Source organism: Saccopteryx bilineata, chromosome 4 (assembly GCF_036850765.1).
Source record: "Saccopteryx bilineata isolate mSacBil1 chromosome 4, mSacBil1_pri_phased_curated, whole genome shotgun sequence".
In the NCBI taxonomy this organism is placed as follows: domain Eukaryota; kingdom Metazoa; phylum Chordata; class Mammalia; order Chiroptera; family Emballonuridae; genus Saccopteryx; species Saccopteryx bilineata.
In genome coordinates, this window is record NC_089493.1 from 61,389,110 (window position 1) to 61,409,630 (window position 20,521).

Here is a 20,521-nt window from a genome sequence, read left to right on the forward strand (position 1 = left end):
AAAGAGCATGGTGTACTTCCCTATTAGATTTCCTCACCTAGGCTAGGTTATGTTACAGCTAGCTTGCACACTAGGCTGGGAAATTTAGTCTGAATTTTACTCAGGATAATGAGTACAAATATTGATCGACTTACGACCCATGCAACTTACGACCATTCAACTTTACGACCACAATCACTAGCCACGACTGCTCCACGTATGGCAGTGCAAGTGTTGCCCAGTTGGGCATATGACAGTGCGGGCCAGCTTCCGGCAGCACTACCATTTCCGGCGTGCACCATTTCAACTGTTATTGCAGACTTGGTACAGCAATTTGTGTTTTGTGTCTTGGATATTTTTCATCAAACCCCTCCCAAAATGTCTACCAAGAGGAAATTGTCTTTGCAAATATTAAACCAGTTGGGCCCTGGCCGGTTGGCTCAGTGGTGGAGTGTCAGCCTGGCATGCAGGAGTCCCAGGTTAGATTCCCGGCCAGGGCACACAGGAGAGGCGCACATCTGCTTCTCCACCCCTCCCCCTCTCCTTCCTCTCTATCTCTCTTCCCCTCTTGCAGCCAAGGCTCCATTGGCGCAAGGTTTGCCCGGGCGCTGAGGATGGCTCTGTGGCCTCTGCCTCAGGCGCTAGAATGGCTCTGATTGCGGCAGAGCGATGCCCCCGATGGGCAGAGCATCGCCCCCTGGTGGGCATGCTGAGTGGATCCCGGTCGGGCGCATGTGGGAGTCTGTCGGACTGCCTCCCCGTTTCCAACTTCGGAAAAATACAAAAAAAAAAAAAATATTAAACCAGTTGTACTGGTAATGCAATGTTTTACTTAAACCTGACGAATGTAAAAATAAGAAACAAAATGGTGTAGAAATGATACAAATGGCATAAAATGAACAAAGAAAATTATGAAATTATGATATATAAAAATAATGAAAGAAAATTATGATAAAATATGACTTAGGATTTTTATAACATCATTTCACAGTACTGTACATATAGCCTACTCAACTTACAACCAAATCATGTTATGACCAGTCTGTAGGAACCAATCGTGGTCGTAAGTCGAGCACTAGCTGTAATGCGTTTGGTCAATGACTGCCAAACTGTGCCAAAAATATAACAGTTTTTTATTTATTTATTCATTTTTTTTATTCTTTATTTATTTATTCATTTTAGAGAGGAGAGAGAGAGAGACAGAGAGAGACAGAGAGGAGAGAGAGATAGGGGGGAGGAGCTGGAAGCATCAACTCCCATATGTGCCTTGACCAGGCAAGCCCAGGGTTTCGAACCGGCGACCTCAGCATTTCCAGGTCGACGCTTTATCCACTGCGCCACCACAGGTCAGGCCTATAACAGTTTTTTAAATAAAATCTCTGAACATTAAAAAAGGTATTTTTACTGGTTACATAATTGATATATACTGTTAGGAAGGGTTTTGGGAAGATTGTATATTTTGGTAAACAGATAATTTCCCAGCCCTATACACTTTTATATATTTTTTTGTTCATTCATTCATTCATTCATTCACTCACTCAGTGGGAGTAGGGGAGGAAGAGAGACAGACTCCCGCATGTGCCTCAACTGGGATCCACCTGGCAAGCCCACTAGGAGGCGATGCTCTGCCCATCTGGGGTGTTGCTCCATTGCTCAGCAACTGAGCTCTTCTTAGCCCCTGAGGTGGAGACCATGAAGCTATTCTCAGCACCTAGGGCCAACTTGCTCCAATCAAGTCATGGCTGCAAGGGGTGAGGGGAGAGAAAGAGAGAGAAAAGTGAGAGGGGGAGGGGTGGAGAAGCAGATGGGTGCTTTTCCTCTGTGTCCTGACCTGGAATTGAACCCAGGGCATCCACACACTGGGTGGACGTTCTACCACTGAGCCAGCTGGCCAGAGCCTATTTATTTTTTTATTGGTTGATTTTAGAGAGACAGAAGAAGGGGTTGGAGAAAGAGGGAGAATCTATTTATCTGTATAGTTCCACTCTGTATGTACCCTGACTGGAAATTGAACCCTCAACTTTGGTGTTTTGAAATGATGCTCTGAGTGAGCTAACTGGCCAGGGTCCATTTTTTAATATATATATTTGGTAATAGTGAGGCATGTGTGATAGGGAATCCAGAATGGTAGACATTTAGGGGATGTTATCTGAAAACAGGCTGTAGTTTAATCATAGGACTTTTCTTTTGAAAAGCTAAGTTAAATAGTTTTTTGTTTTTTTTTTAAATTTGGAAATGGAGTCGTTGGTGCCCATGCTTTTGTGTTCATGTTCATGTTCATATGTGAGAGATAGCAGTTTGGGTATGGATATTATTAGATAATTTTATGATAAATTAGAACTGAGGTTTAAAATAACTTTTTACATGTTGGAAGATGTCTAATTTAACTCTAAGAATTTTATCAAATGTTAAATACATATATTTCATTGAACTTAAATTGGCATAAGTAAATAGTAAACTAGATTACTGACTTAGCTATTATCTTAATAAACAATCTAAAATAAGGCATCACGAACTTATCAATAGAAGAAAAATAAGAACATAACATGCTAATTGAGTCATACGTTAGTTGCTTATCACATTGGAACAGAAATTAAAATAAGCTTCTGAAAATATATTACTTAGTATTATCCATTTTCTATGGCAAATATTTTGTGTATCAGTCTCTGAGAGCATTTTTTACTTATCTGCTTAGTAGCTGCCAGAATCGGCAGAAGGATTCTTCCTCACTCACCTTCTTATCTTGTAAGAAATATATTACTTTTTTATCCATGACTTAAGAGAAAACTAGCCAAAGAATCAGGTCACAATTTTAGTTCTGAATACTAGACTATCCCAATATTGGGTAAAATAGCACAACATAATGGATGTATAAATAATGTCGACTATGAACTTGATTTTATATGATAATTAAAACAAGTAGGAAAATTCCAGGATTTGTAAAGTCTGTTAACTGAGTCAAGAACTTGAGTGTGTATGTACACTTGTCTATGAGATTGCCTTTACATTGTGTTCTTGACATAGAGAAACTTCTTTGCTGGTGGTCCAGGCAAGCTAGTTTCCACTAAGAATCTAGGGAAGACTCACTGGGACATTTTCAGGTTAAAATTATAGTAGCAGAAGAAGACGTTGTGTGATAATACCCCAGATCTACTAAATAATGAGAATTGAGACGAGATCGGTTGTGTTTAGGGTGGTATGACCATAGACAAATAATGAGAATCGAAAACCGTGGCATCTTACACTGCAAAACTTGACAGTCTTTGTGGTAGGTTCTTATTAAATATACATATTTTGAATGGTATTGTATTTTCACTTTGATAAAGCGCAATTTTGAAATGGTAAAGTAATAAGTATATTATTTTTCTTGTTCCATCACTTCAGAAAAGTTGTGTTACTTTTTCACTTCAGAATCATTTGAACTTGTTCCACTGATAGTGCAATCTTTTAGTTCTAACTAAATTTGGAAAATTTCAAACTTAAAAAATAGTTGAAAGAATTGTACAAGGAATACATACATCCTTCTCCCAGGTTTACCATTTTTTAACATTTTATACCTTCTCTAACACGCTTTTGCGGAACCATTTGACTGCAGACATCATGAAACATTACTGCTTAAAAATTGAGTATTAAAAAAAAATTGAGTATACATCTAAGAATATGTTTATTTTTCTAAATAACTATAATAGTGTTTGACCCCTAAAAAGTGAACATTAATTTAATATCATTTATTATATATTCTATAATAAAATTTCTCCAGTTCTAAATTTTTTATTTTTATTTTTTTCATGTATCATGTCTCTTTTAGAATCTTCCAGGCTTCCTCAATCCCCAGTTCTCAACTTTTTCTGTTTTTTTTTTTTATTTTTATTTTATTTTTATTTTTTATTTTTTTTACAGAGTCAGAGGAGGGATAGATAGGGACAGACAGACAAGAACGGAGAGAGATGAGAAGCATCAATCATCAGTTTTTCGTTGGGACACCTTAGTTGCTCATTGACTGCTCTCCCATACGTGCCTTGACCATGGGCCTTCAGCAGACTGAGTAATCCCTCGCTCAAGCCAGCGACCCTGGGTCCAAGTTTTGCTCAAACCAGATGAGCTTGTGCTCAAGCTGGCGACCTTGGGGTCTCGAACCTGGGTCCTCCACATCCCAGTCCGACGCTCTATCCACTGCGCCACCGCCTGGTCAGGTTTTTCTGTTTTTTTAATGGTAGTGTCTTTTTATACATGTCTAGGTCAGTGATTTCTTGGTGTGTCTGATTGTTTATTCATGATCAGATTCAGGTAACATTTTGGCAAGACTACTGTACCAGTGAAGCTGAATGTTTCTTAGCTGCATCACAACAGGAGGCACATAATAGTAAGGTGTCTTACTGCTGGTAATGCTTAATTTGATCACTTGGTAAATGAAATGGTAATCACTATATATCACTTGGGTGTGAAGTTACCTTTTTCCTTACAATTATTAAGTAATCTGTGGGGTAATACTTTGAGAGACAATGAATATCCTGTAACCTCAGATCTTTCAGTCGTTTTAGCACCTATTGTTAATCCTTGCCTACATTAACTTAATATGTGGGGTTGTAAAGTGGTAACTTTATTTTATTTTAATTTTTTGTGACTGAGACAGAGAGAGGGACAGATAGGAACAGACAGATAGGAAGGGAGAGAGATGAAAAGCATCAATTCTTCGTTGCAGCACATTAGTCATTCATTTACTACTTTCTCATATGTGCCTTGACCAGAGGGCTCCAGCTGAGCCAGTGACCCCTTGCTCAAGCCAGCAACCTGAGCTCAAGCCAGTGACCTTAGGCTTCAAGCCAGTGACCTTTGGGCTCAAGCCATGACCATGGGGTTGTGTCTATGATCCCACACTCAAGCCAGCGACTCTGCACTCAAGCTGGTGAGCCCGTGCTCAAACTGGATGAGCCCATGGTCAAGCTGGCGACCTCGGGATTTTAAGCTGGGTCTTTAATGTCCCAGTCTGATGCTCTATCCACTGCGCCACCGCCTGGTCAGGCATAAAATGGTAACTTAAGTCTCATTTCGTTTGAATTTATTAATTAGAATTTTGGCTGAAACACAGCTGAGGTCTGGCCTATCATCCTTGCTTTGATGACCTTCTGTCCCTGGCCCATCATCCTTGTTTGGCTCATGTCTAACTGCCTACCACAGATATTCAATAATTTTTATTTTGCTTAAATGGCTAAGGTTTTTTTCTTTCAATAAGAATGATCTTGCCTGTCCAGGCTGTGGCGCAGTGGATAGACTATCATCCTGAGCTGTTGAGGACTCAGGTTCAAAACCCTGAGGTCACAGACTCACCAGCTTGAGCGCAGGGTTGCTGGCTTGAGCGTGGGATCACAGACTTGACCCCATAGTTGCTGGCTTGAACCCAAAGGTCACTGGCTTGAAGCCCAAGGTTGCTGGTTTGAGCAAGGGGTCACTGGCTCGGCTGGACACTGCCCCCCTGTCAAGGCACATATGAGAAAGCAATCAATGAACAACTAAGGTGCCACAATGAAGAATTGATGCTTCTCATTTCTCTCCCTTTCTGTCTGTCCCTGTCTCTCTTTCTCTCTCTCTCACTCTCTCTATCTCTCACAAAATAAAGAAAAAAAAGATCACCCAGAGACTTGATCTGAGGTGGTGAACACACAATACACAGTGTACAGATAATGTGTTGTAGAATTATGCACCTGAAACCTGTATAATTTTGTTAAACTAGTGTCACCACAATAAATTCAATTTAAAAATAAAGAAAACAAAATGGAAAAAAAAGAGAATTTTACAGCTGTTGTGATCTTGACCCCTGATAAAAACTAATTTAAAGTTTAAATCAGAGCTGTTCTATCAGCATAGGTATGTTATCCATCACTGCTATCTTTTACTTGCCAGTTTAGATTTGTTCTGTAATATTTAATTTGTATTTTCAATGAAATAGGTTACTAGTGTCCACTTTAGGCTCTAGATTTTTCTCTTTTTTTTTTAAAGTTTAATGTTTTATTTTTAATAGAAAATGGATCTGTCCCCTTTTATTTATTTTTTAAAATTTATTTTAATGGGGTGACATTGATAAATCAGGGTACATATGTTCAGAGAAAACATCTCTAGGTTATTTTGACATTTGACTATACTGCATTCCCATCACCCAAAGTCCAATTCTAGATTTTTCTTTAGAAACTACCTGCAGTGTTTCTAATTATAATTCTGTGGATTACATCTATAAGCTACTTAGCTTTTTTCAGTGCTTCCCCTTTCACCCATGTCTTGGTATTTTATTCTGGCAATTTTCTTAATTATGGTTACTAGATTGAATTATAAAATATGTTCATGAACTAAGAAGAAAGACCTTAACAGTGGAGAAGTTTGTGAACTTTGAGAGAGTGGAGTAAACTTTTAAATGACTAAACTAAATTGAACAGCTGTCTGGAATATAGAACCAATTCAGTTAAGGATAAATTAATCATTGTTTAATTATAAAGGGCGAAAATGGTGATAAATAGTTACTGGTTTATAAAGCATTTGCTTAAAATACATAATGAATAAGTTTAAACTCAGTCTACTTTTACTATGCCATTTTGCATGTTTCTAGGTCACCTTTATGAGGCCATGTGGTATTTATTGAAGGAATTCAAGCCAAATATAGCATATTAGCCTAACTGTAGTTCAGATTGAAGTGGCTTTGTACTTTGCTGCATAGGAATTTAATGTGTTTGAAGGGAAAGTAAATTACAAAATGAAGTAATATAGTGTTAAGATGCTTTGTATGTCCATGGTGGGAAAGGTTGGGAAAGTTAAACTCAGATTAAACAATGGTTATTGTTATTTTTTAGAATTCACACATGATTTATATGATAAAGATCTAGGGACTAGTGATATTTTATTGAGGGAGAATTTAGGAACCTACCAAGTATGAAAATTAGAGTGGCATAATGCCTTTTCTATTTTACTTATGACGTTAAAATTTTTATTTATAATTTGTAATACCTGAACATCTGACAGTCATGATATTTGTTCTTTGTGTTTTAGACTATCCCCATAAATATGGTCCACAGGGGGGCTGTGCAGATCACTCAGTATTTGAAAGGATGAGGAAGTACCAGATGACAGGTGTAGAGAAGGTAACACAGGTAAGGGTTTTAACACTAGCTTGCATTTAAGAAATGGAAATGAACTTTGGGCATGTGTTCCTGCATTAAAAATCTTATGTTCTAGAATTTCTGAATGATTTATAATACTGTGGAGAAATATTGGTATTTTTTAATGCTCAGATTGGCCAGTTAACTTGCATATAATAAAAACATGGTGTTAAGTTTTGAGTACAAATCTGTGTGATTCAATAAAATTATACTACATGTCTAAAACATACCCAGTCTTACATGTTTTATCGTAAAATTTAGAAAACATTCAGTCTGGACTTATGTTTTCTAAAAAATGTTAAATATTTGTATTAGTATAAAAATTAGACTGGCCAATTTCCTCACTTTTGTCTGGGACATCCCAGTTTAACTTTGAAAGTCATGTGACTGTAAGCACACTTGAGATCATTAGTCACCCTAATAATCGCAGTGCTATTGATATTTTAATTGTGAGAGTTTCTGCTATTTGACTGGTGTCCTTTTATTCTTTTTTTGCTTCATTTTTTTTTCTAGGTGACAGGTTTATAGTTATTCAAAACACAAGTTTGAGACAAAAAAATTTATTTTTATGGTAAAACATTTATCATGTAGTTTAGATAACCTTCCTAAAAGTAGTAGGATAGAGTAATTTTCTTGAGTTACAAATGCAGATTTGTATATTTCTTGATTGCCACAAACAATTCTATTTCAGGTGGGTCTTTAAAGTGTAAGTGAGGTTTTATTCTTGCATTCATTGTACAAGTATGTGTTGATCTTCTGTGATATGTCAGAGACTGCTAGGTTCATAGGAATAATTAAGACAAAAGCTTATCCTCTAAAAGTTTATTGTTTAATTGGAGACACAGAAACAATTGAAGGTAAAGGAGAAAGCATAGGGTGATACTCTATATATATATAGGTGGAATTATTAACCTCATCTGGGAAGTAATTAATGACAGTAATCAGAAAACTAAAAGAATAAGCAGGAGTTCGGATGGCCATCAATAGGTGGAAAGACAAGAGGAACAGTATACAGGCATACTATGTTTTATTGTACTTCACAGATGCTATATTTTACTAAGTGAAGGCAAGACCTTCTGCTAGCAAAAGGATTACAACTCACTTTATTGCTGTGCTTACTTTATTGATGGTAGTCTGGAACTGAACCTGTAATGTCTTTGAAGCATGTCTGTAACAAAGGTTAGAGAGATAGTAAGACTAGTAAATAATTTTTAACTCTAGCATGGTATGTAAGATTACAGACTGGGAGGCTCATTAGAAGTTATTGTAGTTATTCACTAGAGGAGTGATCGTGGTTTGTACTAAGGTATCAGCAATGTGGAGAGGACAAGACTACAGGTTACTAGATACAGTAGGGTTTAACAGTGGCTAGATACAATGTTAACATAAAAATAGGTCACATTTCTTCTTTTCCTTCTTTATTTTATTTTTTGTTAGTGTGAGAGGAGGGGAGATAGGGAGAGAGACTCCTGCATGTGCCCCAACCAGGATACACCTGGCAACCCCATCTGGGGCCAGTGTTCGAGTACCAAGCTATTTTTAGTTCCTGAGGCTGATGCACTCTGACCAACTGAGATATTCTCAGTGCCATGGGTCACGCTTGAACCAGTCAAGCCACTGACTGTAAGGGGGAAGAAGGAGAGGGAGGGGAAGAGAAGCAGATGGTCACTTCTCCTGTGTGCCCTGACCAGGAATTGAACCCGGGACATCCATATGCCAGGCTGATGCTCTATTCACTGAGCCATCAGCCAGGCCCAGTCACATTTCTTTATATCTTGCATTGGACTACCAGAAATATGATGAAAGAGAAGACATCATTAACAATAGTATTAAGGATATCATGTATCAAAGCATCAATGTAGCAAAGAATTATAAGATTTATTTAAGGAAAATGATAAAACTCTATAAGATATATTAAAGATTAATTTTAAAAGGGTTATTCACAGGACTTAGATGGATCTAAAATGTTATACAGAAAAGTAAAGACTAAGAAGAAGTAGGGCCATCTAAAGTTGATGAGCGGGATAGAGGGATTTGCCCTAGAAGATATTAAAACTTTTATAGTAATTGAGAGTATGATATTAGCATAGGGATGAATAAATTAACCAGAGAGGTAAAACTGAGTGCTCAAGAAGAGACCCAGACACATATGGAACTTTATTATATTGTAGAACTAGATTCTCTAATTGGTGAGGAAAATGGAGATGATTGAATAAATGGAGCCAGAAAAAAGTATTTATCCATTTGGAAAAAGATGAAGTTGGATCTCTATCTCTCTTACTATATTTAAAACAAAACAAAACTCCAGATAGATTAAAGTATTAAATGTCTAAAGTAAAAATTTTGAAAGTCTTAGCAGAAAAAAATAAGAAATTTCTGTTTCCAGCTGTATGGAGTAACTGGTATCCAATCAGCTTTCTTAAAGAAAACAACTAGAAAACTAAACAAAATATATGAAACAATTGTTTTCAAACATTGGAAACAGACAGTACAGGAATGCAATTCTTGAGAAAGGAGAAATAAATATCTCTGTGACTGGAGGCAGAATTTCACAGATAGCATAGGAAGGGATCTCAAGAAGAACAAGAAGTGCACAGCCCTCTTACTGAGTTGAAGAGACAGGTTCAAGTTCAGGAAGGCAGAGTATGAGAGGAGATAGCTACACAGAAAAAGCTCCACGTATCTGTACAAGATGAATACCAAGCTGTACATACACAGAGTGAAATTCTATGAGGAAACTATCAGAGAAAGAAAAACTACTGTGGAATCAATGTACTATTAGTGGAGATTGCAAGCCACCCTGGAGTTAAAGACTAGTGGATACCTGCCTTAACTAAACTGAAAAACCACACTTCAAAAAGATCAAGTTGACTTTCAGATAAATTAGCTGCCTATCAGAACAAGGCTCAGTAATAACTGGTTGAAAGCGTATACAGAATGCAGATACTCAATAATGTAACATTCACAATGTCCAGCATTCACAAAACATTACTGGATGATAAGAATTTTAAAAATGTGATCCATAATTAGGAGAAAAACCACCTAGATAGAAACAGAACCAGAATTTCAGGCATTAGCACAGAAGGACTTTAAAAGAACCATTGTAAATATGTTCAGATTTATAAGAAAAACCATGAAAACTAAAGAGGAGAGAATAGAAATTATAATAAAGAATGAAATGTAACTATTAGAACTGAAAGTACATTTTTGGAATTGAAAAATGTAATGTATAGGCTTAAGAGCAAATTAATGACTGCAGAAGATAACGTGGGTAAACATGAATAAAGAACAGTAAATCTATAGAAACTATCCAGATTTAAGCACAGAGAGAAAATAATTAGAGTCTTGTGGGGGTTGGGAGGACAGAGGATGCAGAAAAAAATATTGAAATAGTAACGTTTCTAATATTTTTAATTTATGGTCCAAGAAGCTCAGTGAAACCCAGGTAGGATAAACACAAAACCATACTGGGCATGTTTTAATTAAATTATTAGAAACCACTGAAAATGAGAAAATTCTCAATCAAGAAGATACATTGATACACAGGGGAACAAATGTAAGAAAAACTGCTGGCTTCTCATTATACATTGCAAACTGAGGATTACATAATGACATCATCAAAGTGTTGAGAAGAAACTACCAAACTAGGATTCTATATTTTGTGAAAATAATTTTCAAAAATGAGGGCAAATTAAAGATTGTTTTTGCATACACAAAAGCTGAGAGAATTTGTCTGTAAGAGATCTATACTGGAAGAATTGTTAAAGGAAGTTCTTCAGGTAAAAAAGGATAAGAGATGGAAACACAGATCTTTACAAAGAAGTGAAGGGCAGGGCATAACGTAGCACATTTGGAATTGTGTCTTAAATTAAAGGACACTTTTTTCTCATTTAAAAATATTATTTAGGCCCTGGCTGGTTGGCTTAGCAGTAGAGCGTCGGCTCAGTATGTGGAACTCCTGGGTTTGATTCCCAGCCAGGGCACACAGGAGAACGCCCATCTGCTTCTCCACTCTTCCCCATCTCCTTCTTCTCTGTTTCTCTCTTTCACTCCCGCAGCCAAGGCTCCACTGGAGCAAGGTTGCCCAGGCGCTGAGGATGGCTCCATGACCTCCACCTCAGGTGCTAGATTGGCTCTGGCTGCAGTGGAGTAAAGCTCCAGATGGTCAGAGCATCACCCCCTAGTGGGCATGCTGGGTGGGTCCCGGTTGGAGGCATGGGGGGGGGGTCTGTCTCTTTGTTTCCCCACTTCTTACTTAAGAAAATACAAAAAAAAATTATATATAAAAAATAAATTTAGGAGGTAATTAAAATTTCAGCAGAAAACTAAAAACGAACAAAAGAACCCAATGGAAATTTTAGAATTAAAAAATAAAACAAATTAGGCCTGACCTGTGGTGGCGCAGTGGGTAAAGCATCGACTTGGAACACTGAGGTCGCCGGTTCAAAACTTTGGGCTTGCCTGGTCAAGGCACATATGGGAGTTGATGCTTCCTGCTCTTCCTCCCTTCTCTCTCTCTCTCTCTCCTCTAAAAAAAAAAAAAAAAAGAATAAATAAAAAAATAAAAATAAAACAAATGAAGAATTCAGTGGATTTAGACCTAGATGGCATGTCATAAGGAAACAGTGAACTGGTAACAAACAAAAGGATAAAAAATACAGACAAGAGCATAGGAGACATAAGTGATATATTAAAAAGGTCTAATGTGAATACTTGATATCTCAGAAAGGAAAAAATAACAAGTGAAATGGGGGCAATAATGGTGGACAATTTTCCAAATATCACTAGATATTTGGGACAACAAAATTCAGTAAGCCCTGTAATTAGAACAGGATAAATATTTTTTAAGTTTTTATTTTGTGGTTTTTTTATATTAAAAAATTTTTTAATTGATTTTAGTGAGAGAAGAAGGGAGAGAGAGAGAGAGACAGAGAGAGAGAGACAGAGACAGGAACATCTGAGCTGTTCCTATATGTGCCTTGACCAGGGATTGAAATAGCAACCTCTGTGCTTCTGGATGATGCTCTCAACCAACAGAGCTATCTGGGTGGGGCTTAGAACAGAATAAATATTTTTTTAATGAAAACAACACCCTAGCACAGGGGTCCCCAAACTACGGCCTGCAGGCCGCATGCGGCCCCCTGAGGCCATTTATCCGGCCCCCACCGCACTTCCAGAAGGGGCACCTCTTTCATTGGTGGTCAGTGAGAGGAGCATAGTTCCCCTTGAAATACTGGTCAGTTTGTTGATTTAAATTTACTTGTTCTTTATTTTAAATATTGTATTTGTTCCTGTTTTTTTTTTTTTTTTTTTTTTACTTTAAAATAAGATATGTGCAGTGTGCATAGGGATTTGTTCATAGTTTTTTTTTATAGTCTGGCCCTCCAACGGTCTGAGGGACAGTGAACTGGCCCCCTGTGTAAAAAGTTTGGGGACCCCTGCCCTAGCACATTATTACAAAAGTCTAAAAACCAAAGATACCCTCTTAAAAACACCAATACAAAAAAGTGCAGTAACTTTCAAAGATGACAGCTCATTTCTCATAACCAGAAGACAGTGGAATGTTTTGAAACAGAGTAACTGCCAATCTAGAATAATGTACTCAGTGAAAATAGGTAAGAGTAAAATTAAGACTAAGAGAATAGTCAAACATTGAGTTGTCAAGGGAGAACAAGTGTGTAAATTTGGAATTGTAGCTTACAATTTAATGCAAATTCTCTATTACTGTGACATCACAATTCATTTAAAATGATGTTTTTAGCTGCCAACAAATGTTTAAGTTCTTGGATTCAGTTGCAGTGGTAATTCTTTAAACCAGTGGTTCTCAAACTTTTTGAAGTTGGGGCACATTTAAAATTTTACAAATAATTGTAGGCACTGTATACAAATTTCTGAGAAATATGTTATAATTATTAAGTCAGATATTAAAGAAAAAATATAAACTCCAAGCATGCTTTTATGGTAATTAAATGAAATAAATATGACAAAATTAAATTTATTCTGACATTAAAAAACATTTTTATGTTACATTTTTTGTTATGCTTTTTAGAATTCATCAAAAAGAGGGGTTAAAAAATTTAAAAAATGACAAAAAAAGTAATCTTTTTATTATATAGATACATTCTTAGTAAGATTTAGTAAATTTGGCAGGTCCTGACGCGAATGTGTTAAGTTTTTTCATTCTTGTGTTTATGAGAAACACGAGCCTGATGTGTCCTAGTGATTTCTTCAATGTTTGGGCATATATTTGAAAGGAAAACTCTCATTTCCTCATCAACACATTGAAGAATTCCTCTTCTTTTACTCTTAATTGTGTTGATAGCAGAAAACCCCCACCATATATATCATCTTAACTTTACACCAAACAAAGGATAGAAGAAACTTGCCTCCAGTCTTTCTGGGGATCATGGGGGGTACAGCTTAACAGCCTTTTGCAACATAATCAGGAAGTGAGGTGGGGGGTTGGGCAGACTGTAAGCTTACAGCCAATTCCCCACATTTCTGTCCCCCAAAATCTAAACTCCAAAAACACTGTTGTTTTTTTGGTCCCCAGCAGGCACATATTTCTCTGGAATACCATAGGGTACACCAGTGTACCCTGGCGTACACTTTGAGAACCACTGCTTTAAAAAAAATACTTACTGAGCATTCAGTTTGCCTGCCAGGTTCATGTTAGGTGATAGAAGTATAGTGAGAAGCAAATACAGATAATGTCTTCTTTCTAGAACTGATGTTCTAGTAGTTAAAGTAATAGGTGTTGGGCTGGGGACAGAAATTCAGCAAATAACCACAAAGTACTCAATGTAGGGACATGGGTACATGGTTCTATGAGATGGTATAGTGACTGGATTGACTTTGCTAGGTCTGAAGGAAGAAGTTGATTAGACAAGGAGAGGTAGGTAGTATTAGCATATGCAAGACTGTGGCAGTAGACAGACTGTTGGAGGATTGGTCCTGAGCTGTACATTGAGAGCTAGAGTTGGGTAATGTAGTAGGATTTCTGTGTGGGGTAATATGGAATGGGAAGAAACTGGGTAGATAAGTAGAATCCGCAGAATTGATTTGGTAGCACATGTAAGATTTAGAGCCTTATCCTTAGAGCAGTAGGAAGTCATTGAAATATATTATGCAGGTGGGTAATATTTTCAAGTTTGTATTTTGAAAAGATTGCAGTACAGAGAACAAATAACAGCCAGTAGTGGATATGGATAGATTATATTGCTCTTTTTGCAGTACTGTATGTAATAAGTGATGATAGCTTGGGCTAATGTGATGGAGCAAGAGTAGTGGGTGGGTTTCTTAGGTATTTAGTAGACAAATTTGACAGGGCTAGGTGGTAGATTGGGTTTATAGAGGTGAGGTGGAAGAAGATATCAAAGTATTATAAATTACTGTAAGATTTGCTCTATATTCAAATGATTATATATCATAAGGTATGTTTTGAAAATCTTTAAAAGTGATTTTTTTTTTTTTTACGGAGACAGAGAGAGAGTTAGAGGGACAGATAGGGACAGACAGACAGGAATGAGAGAGATGAGAAGCATGAATCATCAGTTTTTCGTTGCGACACCTTAGTTGTTCATTGATTGCTATCTCATATGTGCCTTGACTGTGGGGCTACAGCAGACTGAGTATCCCCTTGCTCAAGCCAGCGACTTTGGGTCCAAGCTGGTGAGCTTTGCTCACACCAGATTACAAACCAGATGAGCCCGTGCTCAAGCTGGCAACCTTGGAGTCTCAAACCTGGGTCCTCTGCATCCTAGTCTGACGCTCTGTCCACTGTGCCACCGCCTGGTCAGGCTAAAAGTGAATCTCTTGAATAAATAAATCATCTATTCAGAAGATGTTATGAGGCTGAAAGTGATGTTTATGAAGAATTTTTAATGACATGGGGAAATGCCTATGGTGTTAACATAATAAAACAGAATATGAAATTGTTTATAATTGTACCCTTAACAGTATAAAATTACAATAGTGAAGCATGCTAATGATTAGAAATGACTCTCTTTTTGACATGTAGACACCTAAAGAAGAACATGCTGGTAATGGTCCAGAACTCTTGAGGAAAAAACGTACGACTTCAGCTGAAAAAAATACTTGTCAGCTTTATATTCAGACTGATCATCTGTTTTTTAAATATTATGGAACACGAGAAGCTGTGATTGCCCAGGTATTTATAATTTTTTCTACTGTTTTAGGAATTCTTGAATCATTATAGCTATATTTTCCTCTAAAAATTAAAGTTAGCACATAACTCATTTTGGAAAAATGAAGAATATATATTTTCAATTGGGATATGATAAAATGTGTAAGATAAGTACACAGATAACTGAAAGACCAGTTAGGATATTTTAGTGTCATTCAAAAGAGACGTTTAAGAAAATGATATTGTTAAGGAAATGACACTGGAGCTTATGAAAAGAAGATTGACTTTTCATTTGTGGTCTTAAAAGAGGGAAGGATAAAGGAAGAAATTAAAATACTTCCAACAAGAAGTATTTTAATTAAATAACAGAAATTAAAGTATTTTAATTAAATAACAGAAATTAAAAAACAGAAATTAAATACTTCCAACAAGAAGTATTTAATTTCTGTTCAGTATATCCATTGTACATAGCACTTTCTAAGTTACATTATTATTTGCATTTATGTCTTCTCAGCCCTTATGAAAGTGTAGTCTTTGGATATACCCTTCAATATATTCTTCATGTTGAAGGTATCCAGTGAGAGTTTGATGAATGCATTTTGAGTCTAAGGATTTGAGACTAGAGGATGGACATGCCACTATTGTTACTGATGGACTCATTTTGGTGGTGGTTATGAGCTTAATTTTAGAGACCTTAGGGTATTGAAATGTAGTACTGGAACTTGAGAGGTTCGAGCTTTCTGCTTGAAATTTATGGTTATAAAAGGGATGGAGAAAGAATGAAAGGGAGAGAAGGAAATCAAAGGGAAGAAACTAGGAGATAATATCTGTATGTAGTGAATAGGATGAAGAAGAGAAACTATGGGCTGAAACATAACAGTTAAAGTGGGAGGATTAAAAAATTAGCCAAAACAGTTTCAAAACAAAATGCATAGCCAATAGTGTCATCTTACAGAGATATCAAAGAGAATGTGTTAGTTATATGTTAGATGGCAGGAGTCCTTCACAATGTTTACATATATCAAATCATCCTGATGTGCACTTTAAATATCTTAGAATTCTATTTATCAATTGTAGCTCAATAATACTGAGAAAAAAATAGAATCACTACAAAGGGTAGTTGATTTCTAACTACTAGAAGATTACTGATGAGCTTTAAGCAAGCTATCAAAAGAGTTGTGATGGTGAAAACATTGCAAACCGTAAGGAGCAGTTGGGCAGAAGCTGTGAGTTTTTAAAAATGTGAAAGATAGCCTGACCTGTGGTGGCGCAGTGGATAGAGCGTGGACCTGGAAATGCTGAGGTCGCCGGTTCGAAACCCTGGGCTTGCCTGGTCAAGGCACATATGGGAGTTGATGCTTCCAGCTCCTCCCCCCTTCTCTCTCTCCTCTCTAAAATGAATAAATAAAAAAAAAATAAAAGAAAAAAAAAAAAAAAAAAAATGTGAAAGATAGAAAAGAAAATTTGGTGGCTGACAATAACATGAAGTATTTGGCAGTGAAAGGGAGATAGGGATTATATGAGAGGTTGGTTGGAAGAGGAAAATGATCCAGAAGAAAAGTAATGTAAGATGTAAGAGAAAGAAAAATTGATAAGAAAAAATGTTCTTGAAGACTGAGGTTAGGAATAAAGAAAAGTTACCCTTTAAGGAAGAGTTACCCTTTGAGGAAGGTATAAACCTATTAAGATGGGAAGTCACAAGGAATTTTCAACAAAGAATGAAGTAGAATCATCTGTGGAGAAATATTTGAGCTACCACTGTTGAGAATAGAGGATGGTTAGGCCAAACTGAGGTAAGATGACATGAATTTTTAATGGACCCTATCACTATTGTTACCACTTTATGAATGTTTGGGAACCTGGGCAATCCCCCCCCCCCCCCAAGCTGGAAACAGGGAGGCAGTCAGACAGACTCCCGCATGCGCCCGACCGGGATCTACCCGGTACGCCCACCAGGGGGCGATGCTCTGCTCATCCGGGGCATCGCTCTGTTGCGACCAGAGCCACTCTAGCGCCTGAGGCAGAGGCCAAGGAGCCATCCCCAGCGCCCGGGCCATCTTTTGCTCCAACGGAGCCTCGGCTGCGGGAGGGGAAGAGAGAGACAGAGAGGAAGGAGAGGGGGAGGAGTGGAGAAGCAGATGGGCGCCTCTCCTGTGTGCCCTGGCCGGGAATCGAACCCGGGACTTCCGCACGCCAAGCCGACGCTCTACCACTGAGCCAACCAGCCAGGGCCTGGGCAACTTTTTTTTAACCTGGGTTACTTTTGAAATTATTATTGCTAATGCTTCTATGTGACTATTTTATGTTTATATCATTTAAAAAATATTTATAGTATTATATATATATGTATGTACATATGTATACATATATACATGTATATACATGTGTGTGTATATATAATATGTGTATATGTATACACACATACACACATAGACATATTCACATACAGTGTTTTTATATAAATGGTACTAATAAGTGCTTTTTGTAAATGAAGATAGGAAGGTTGTATTCAGAGTGGTTTAGAAGCCATAGTTTAATTGGTAGTCAGCTAGGTAAGAAGCAGAATATTTTATCACCATGTTAATCTCTTCTAGAGTTCAGCAAAATCTGAACATCTTATTTATATTATTACTCCCCTTACAAATATATCTCTGTATATTTATAGGAACCTTTTCTATTTTGTTCATCATTATATCCTCAGCATTTAAAACAGTGCCTAGTATGTAATAAGTGGTCAAAAACTTAAAGAATTTGTACTAGTGCAGCACTAGAAAGATCAAAGTCAGAGAACGACTGAGTACCCTGATATTATCAGGGAAGTTCTCAAGAGTTGTTTGCGCTGAGCTGAGTCTGAAGGATAAATACCCTAGGCATAAGGAAAATAGCATGTGAAAAGGCTTAAAGATGCATGATGGATGGAAGTTTTATGTGGCGAAGCAGGAGTGCATGTTTGGTTTGGACCAGAGAGGAGTCTGAGAAAAATGCACAGAATCTTCTCTTAGCTCCAGCTCACTAATATGTTTCATTCTTTCATCTGGTATATGATGTAGACATTTTAAAATTAGATTATAGTAGAATATGAATAATTCCTGATTTGGGAGATGGAAATTCAATCCTTTTCACATTTTAACATTGTTTCTAAAATGTTTTTTTTTTATATAAATCTGTAGATATCCAGTCATGTTAAAGCAATTGATACAATTTATCAGACCACCGACTTCTCTGGAATTCGTAACATCAGTTTCATGGTGAAACGCATAAGAGTAAGAAGTTTTAATTGTTAAGAATGTTTAAAAAAGAGAGAAATGTTTGCTTTTTACTTCATTTTTATGCATGTGCAGACACAGGGGACATACCAGAGTTTATGATTTAAGAATGGAATCAGTAGGACTTTAATCTGGGCTGCAAAACATGGTGGCCGTACTATTTTCTATCTATCTGATTAACATTCCAGTTAGGAAGTCCTAACTTCTAAATAACTACAGATACAGAACTTGGTATTTTTCCCCCCTTGAGATTATTCCCCAATTTACTTACTTACTTACTTATTTATTTATTTATTTATCTCTCTCTCTTTCTCTCCCTCCCTCCCTCCCTCCCTCCCTCCCTCCCTCCCTCCCTCCCTCCCTCCCTCCCTCTTCCTTTCTTTTCCTTCCTTTTCTTTCCCTTTTCTTTTCTACATATGATATGTATAGCTCTTAAGAATCTGAATTTATAAACTACATAAACATTCTGAGTTAGAAAAAAATTTTTATGGAAGTATTTGCCATAGGGTTTCTTTATATTTGTGCTCTTATTTTTCCTAAAATATGATTGACTAGATTATAATTTGAGTACATACATGTATCTAATAACATAGCTGAAGATGGTTTTTACTTTTAGAAATAGTCTGATTAAATATTAAAGTGGGTTTTTTAAGGTGAAATAATGGTTTACAGAAATACAATATAAGAACTGCTTTCATGTATTTTGAGAGCAATATAAACCTTTAAGCAAGTAAGTGTAATAACTGGTATAAGTATTGCCACTTATTTTAATAGGCAGAGCAATAAAATGTAAAGTAGTGAAATGTAGAGACAACCTAAACAAATTTTAGTGAAGAACTTTTTTTTGAGTACAGTAATTTGAATCATGAAGAAATGCATGTACTATATAAACGGGTAATGTGGTAGTTGCTTGTTTTGTTTTCAGGCCCTTAACTGGGATTAAAACTTTAGTTTAAATCTCATCTGTTGAAGATTGTGACTCCTTAAATAATTTGAAATTAGTAATAATTTTAATAAATATTTAAATATTAATCGTCTCATTTTTAATTTAGATAACTAAAACTTAGATACAATTTTTATTTGTAGCCAGTATTATAGAAGTAACAGAATTTCATTTATATTTATTGGGAAAGAGCCATCTACAGCATGTCTCTAAGTATGAGCTGTTTATACTATATAGCATGCTTTTTTTGGAATTTTTGTTGTGTGTGTGTTAGATGGCCATACTGATTTTTTTGTTGTTGTTAATTGTTAATGAATAAATCAGATGTTCTGATTGAGTTGCCCTTAGTGATGTTTTTGCCATTCTGCTTCTAAGCCCCTTGGGTGCTGATTCTAAAAAGACCAGTAGTTCTATTTTATCAGCTGTCATATCCTTCCCTTACTACTGACATTTTCAATAGACTGAGGTTTGCCTTCTAAAAAATATTTACTTTCATACACGCCTCTTTTTACTGTCTAGCAACAATACTGTATGTGATTCTCTGACTTACTAGAGGAAAGTCACATTGTTCTTGGACTTCACAGGACAGATAGGGGTCTCTGACAGAAAGCAGGGGCTGATAAATGAAAGCTTTTGTTTAGCGGAAGTTTGGTATCAGACTCCCGTTATTCTTAAGATTGTGAACAGGAACCTTAACCAGGAGTACAGTAGATAAGTGTCAGAAGACACATTCTAGAGGAACTCAGCCTAAAGTAGTAAGAGAAACAAATTGGCAGTAAAAAAATAAAATTTTAAAAAAATTTCTTTTGGTTGCATCCTGGGTTAAAAATTGAACTTGCAAGTAAAACCAAGAAAATTATTTGCTGAATTTACAGTCTTGGGTTCAATATTTGTGTTATATTATAGTCATTGGCTAAAATACAGGGTTTTTAGGAAATTAGCACTAAAAAGAGTTGCTCGTGTGATTAAATTTGAGAAACTGAACTTACTTTTTTAAGAAGTTTTGAAAGCAGAACTTGGTTTTTCGATTCCCAGTGTTCAG

General features: G+C 36.5%; 1 protein-coding gene across 1 annotated transcript in view; it reads left to right on the top strand.

Annotated features, from left to right (window-relative positions):
- Nucleotides 1–20,521, top strand: part of ADAM10 (ADAM metallopeptidase domain 10) — a 158,228-nt gene that overhangs the window by 97,286 nt on the left and 40,421 nt on the right. Inside the window, exons 5-7 of the mRNA XM_066276043.1 lie at nt 7,015–7,115; nt 15,145–15,294; nt 18,441–18,533. Coding sequence (XP_066132140.1) covers nt 7,015–7,115; nt 15,145–15,294; nt 18,441–18,533 — 344 coding nt within the window. The remainder of the gene's footprint in view (nt 1–7,014; nt 7,116–15,144; nt 15,295–18,440; nt 18,534–20,521) is intronic.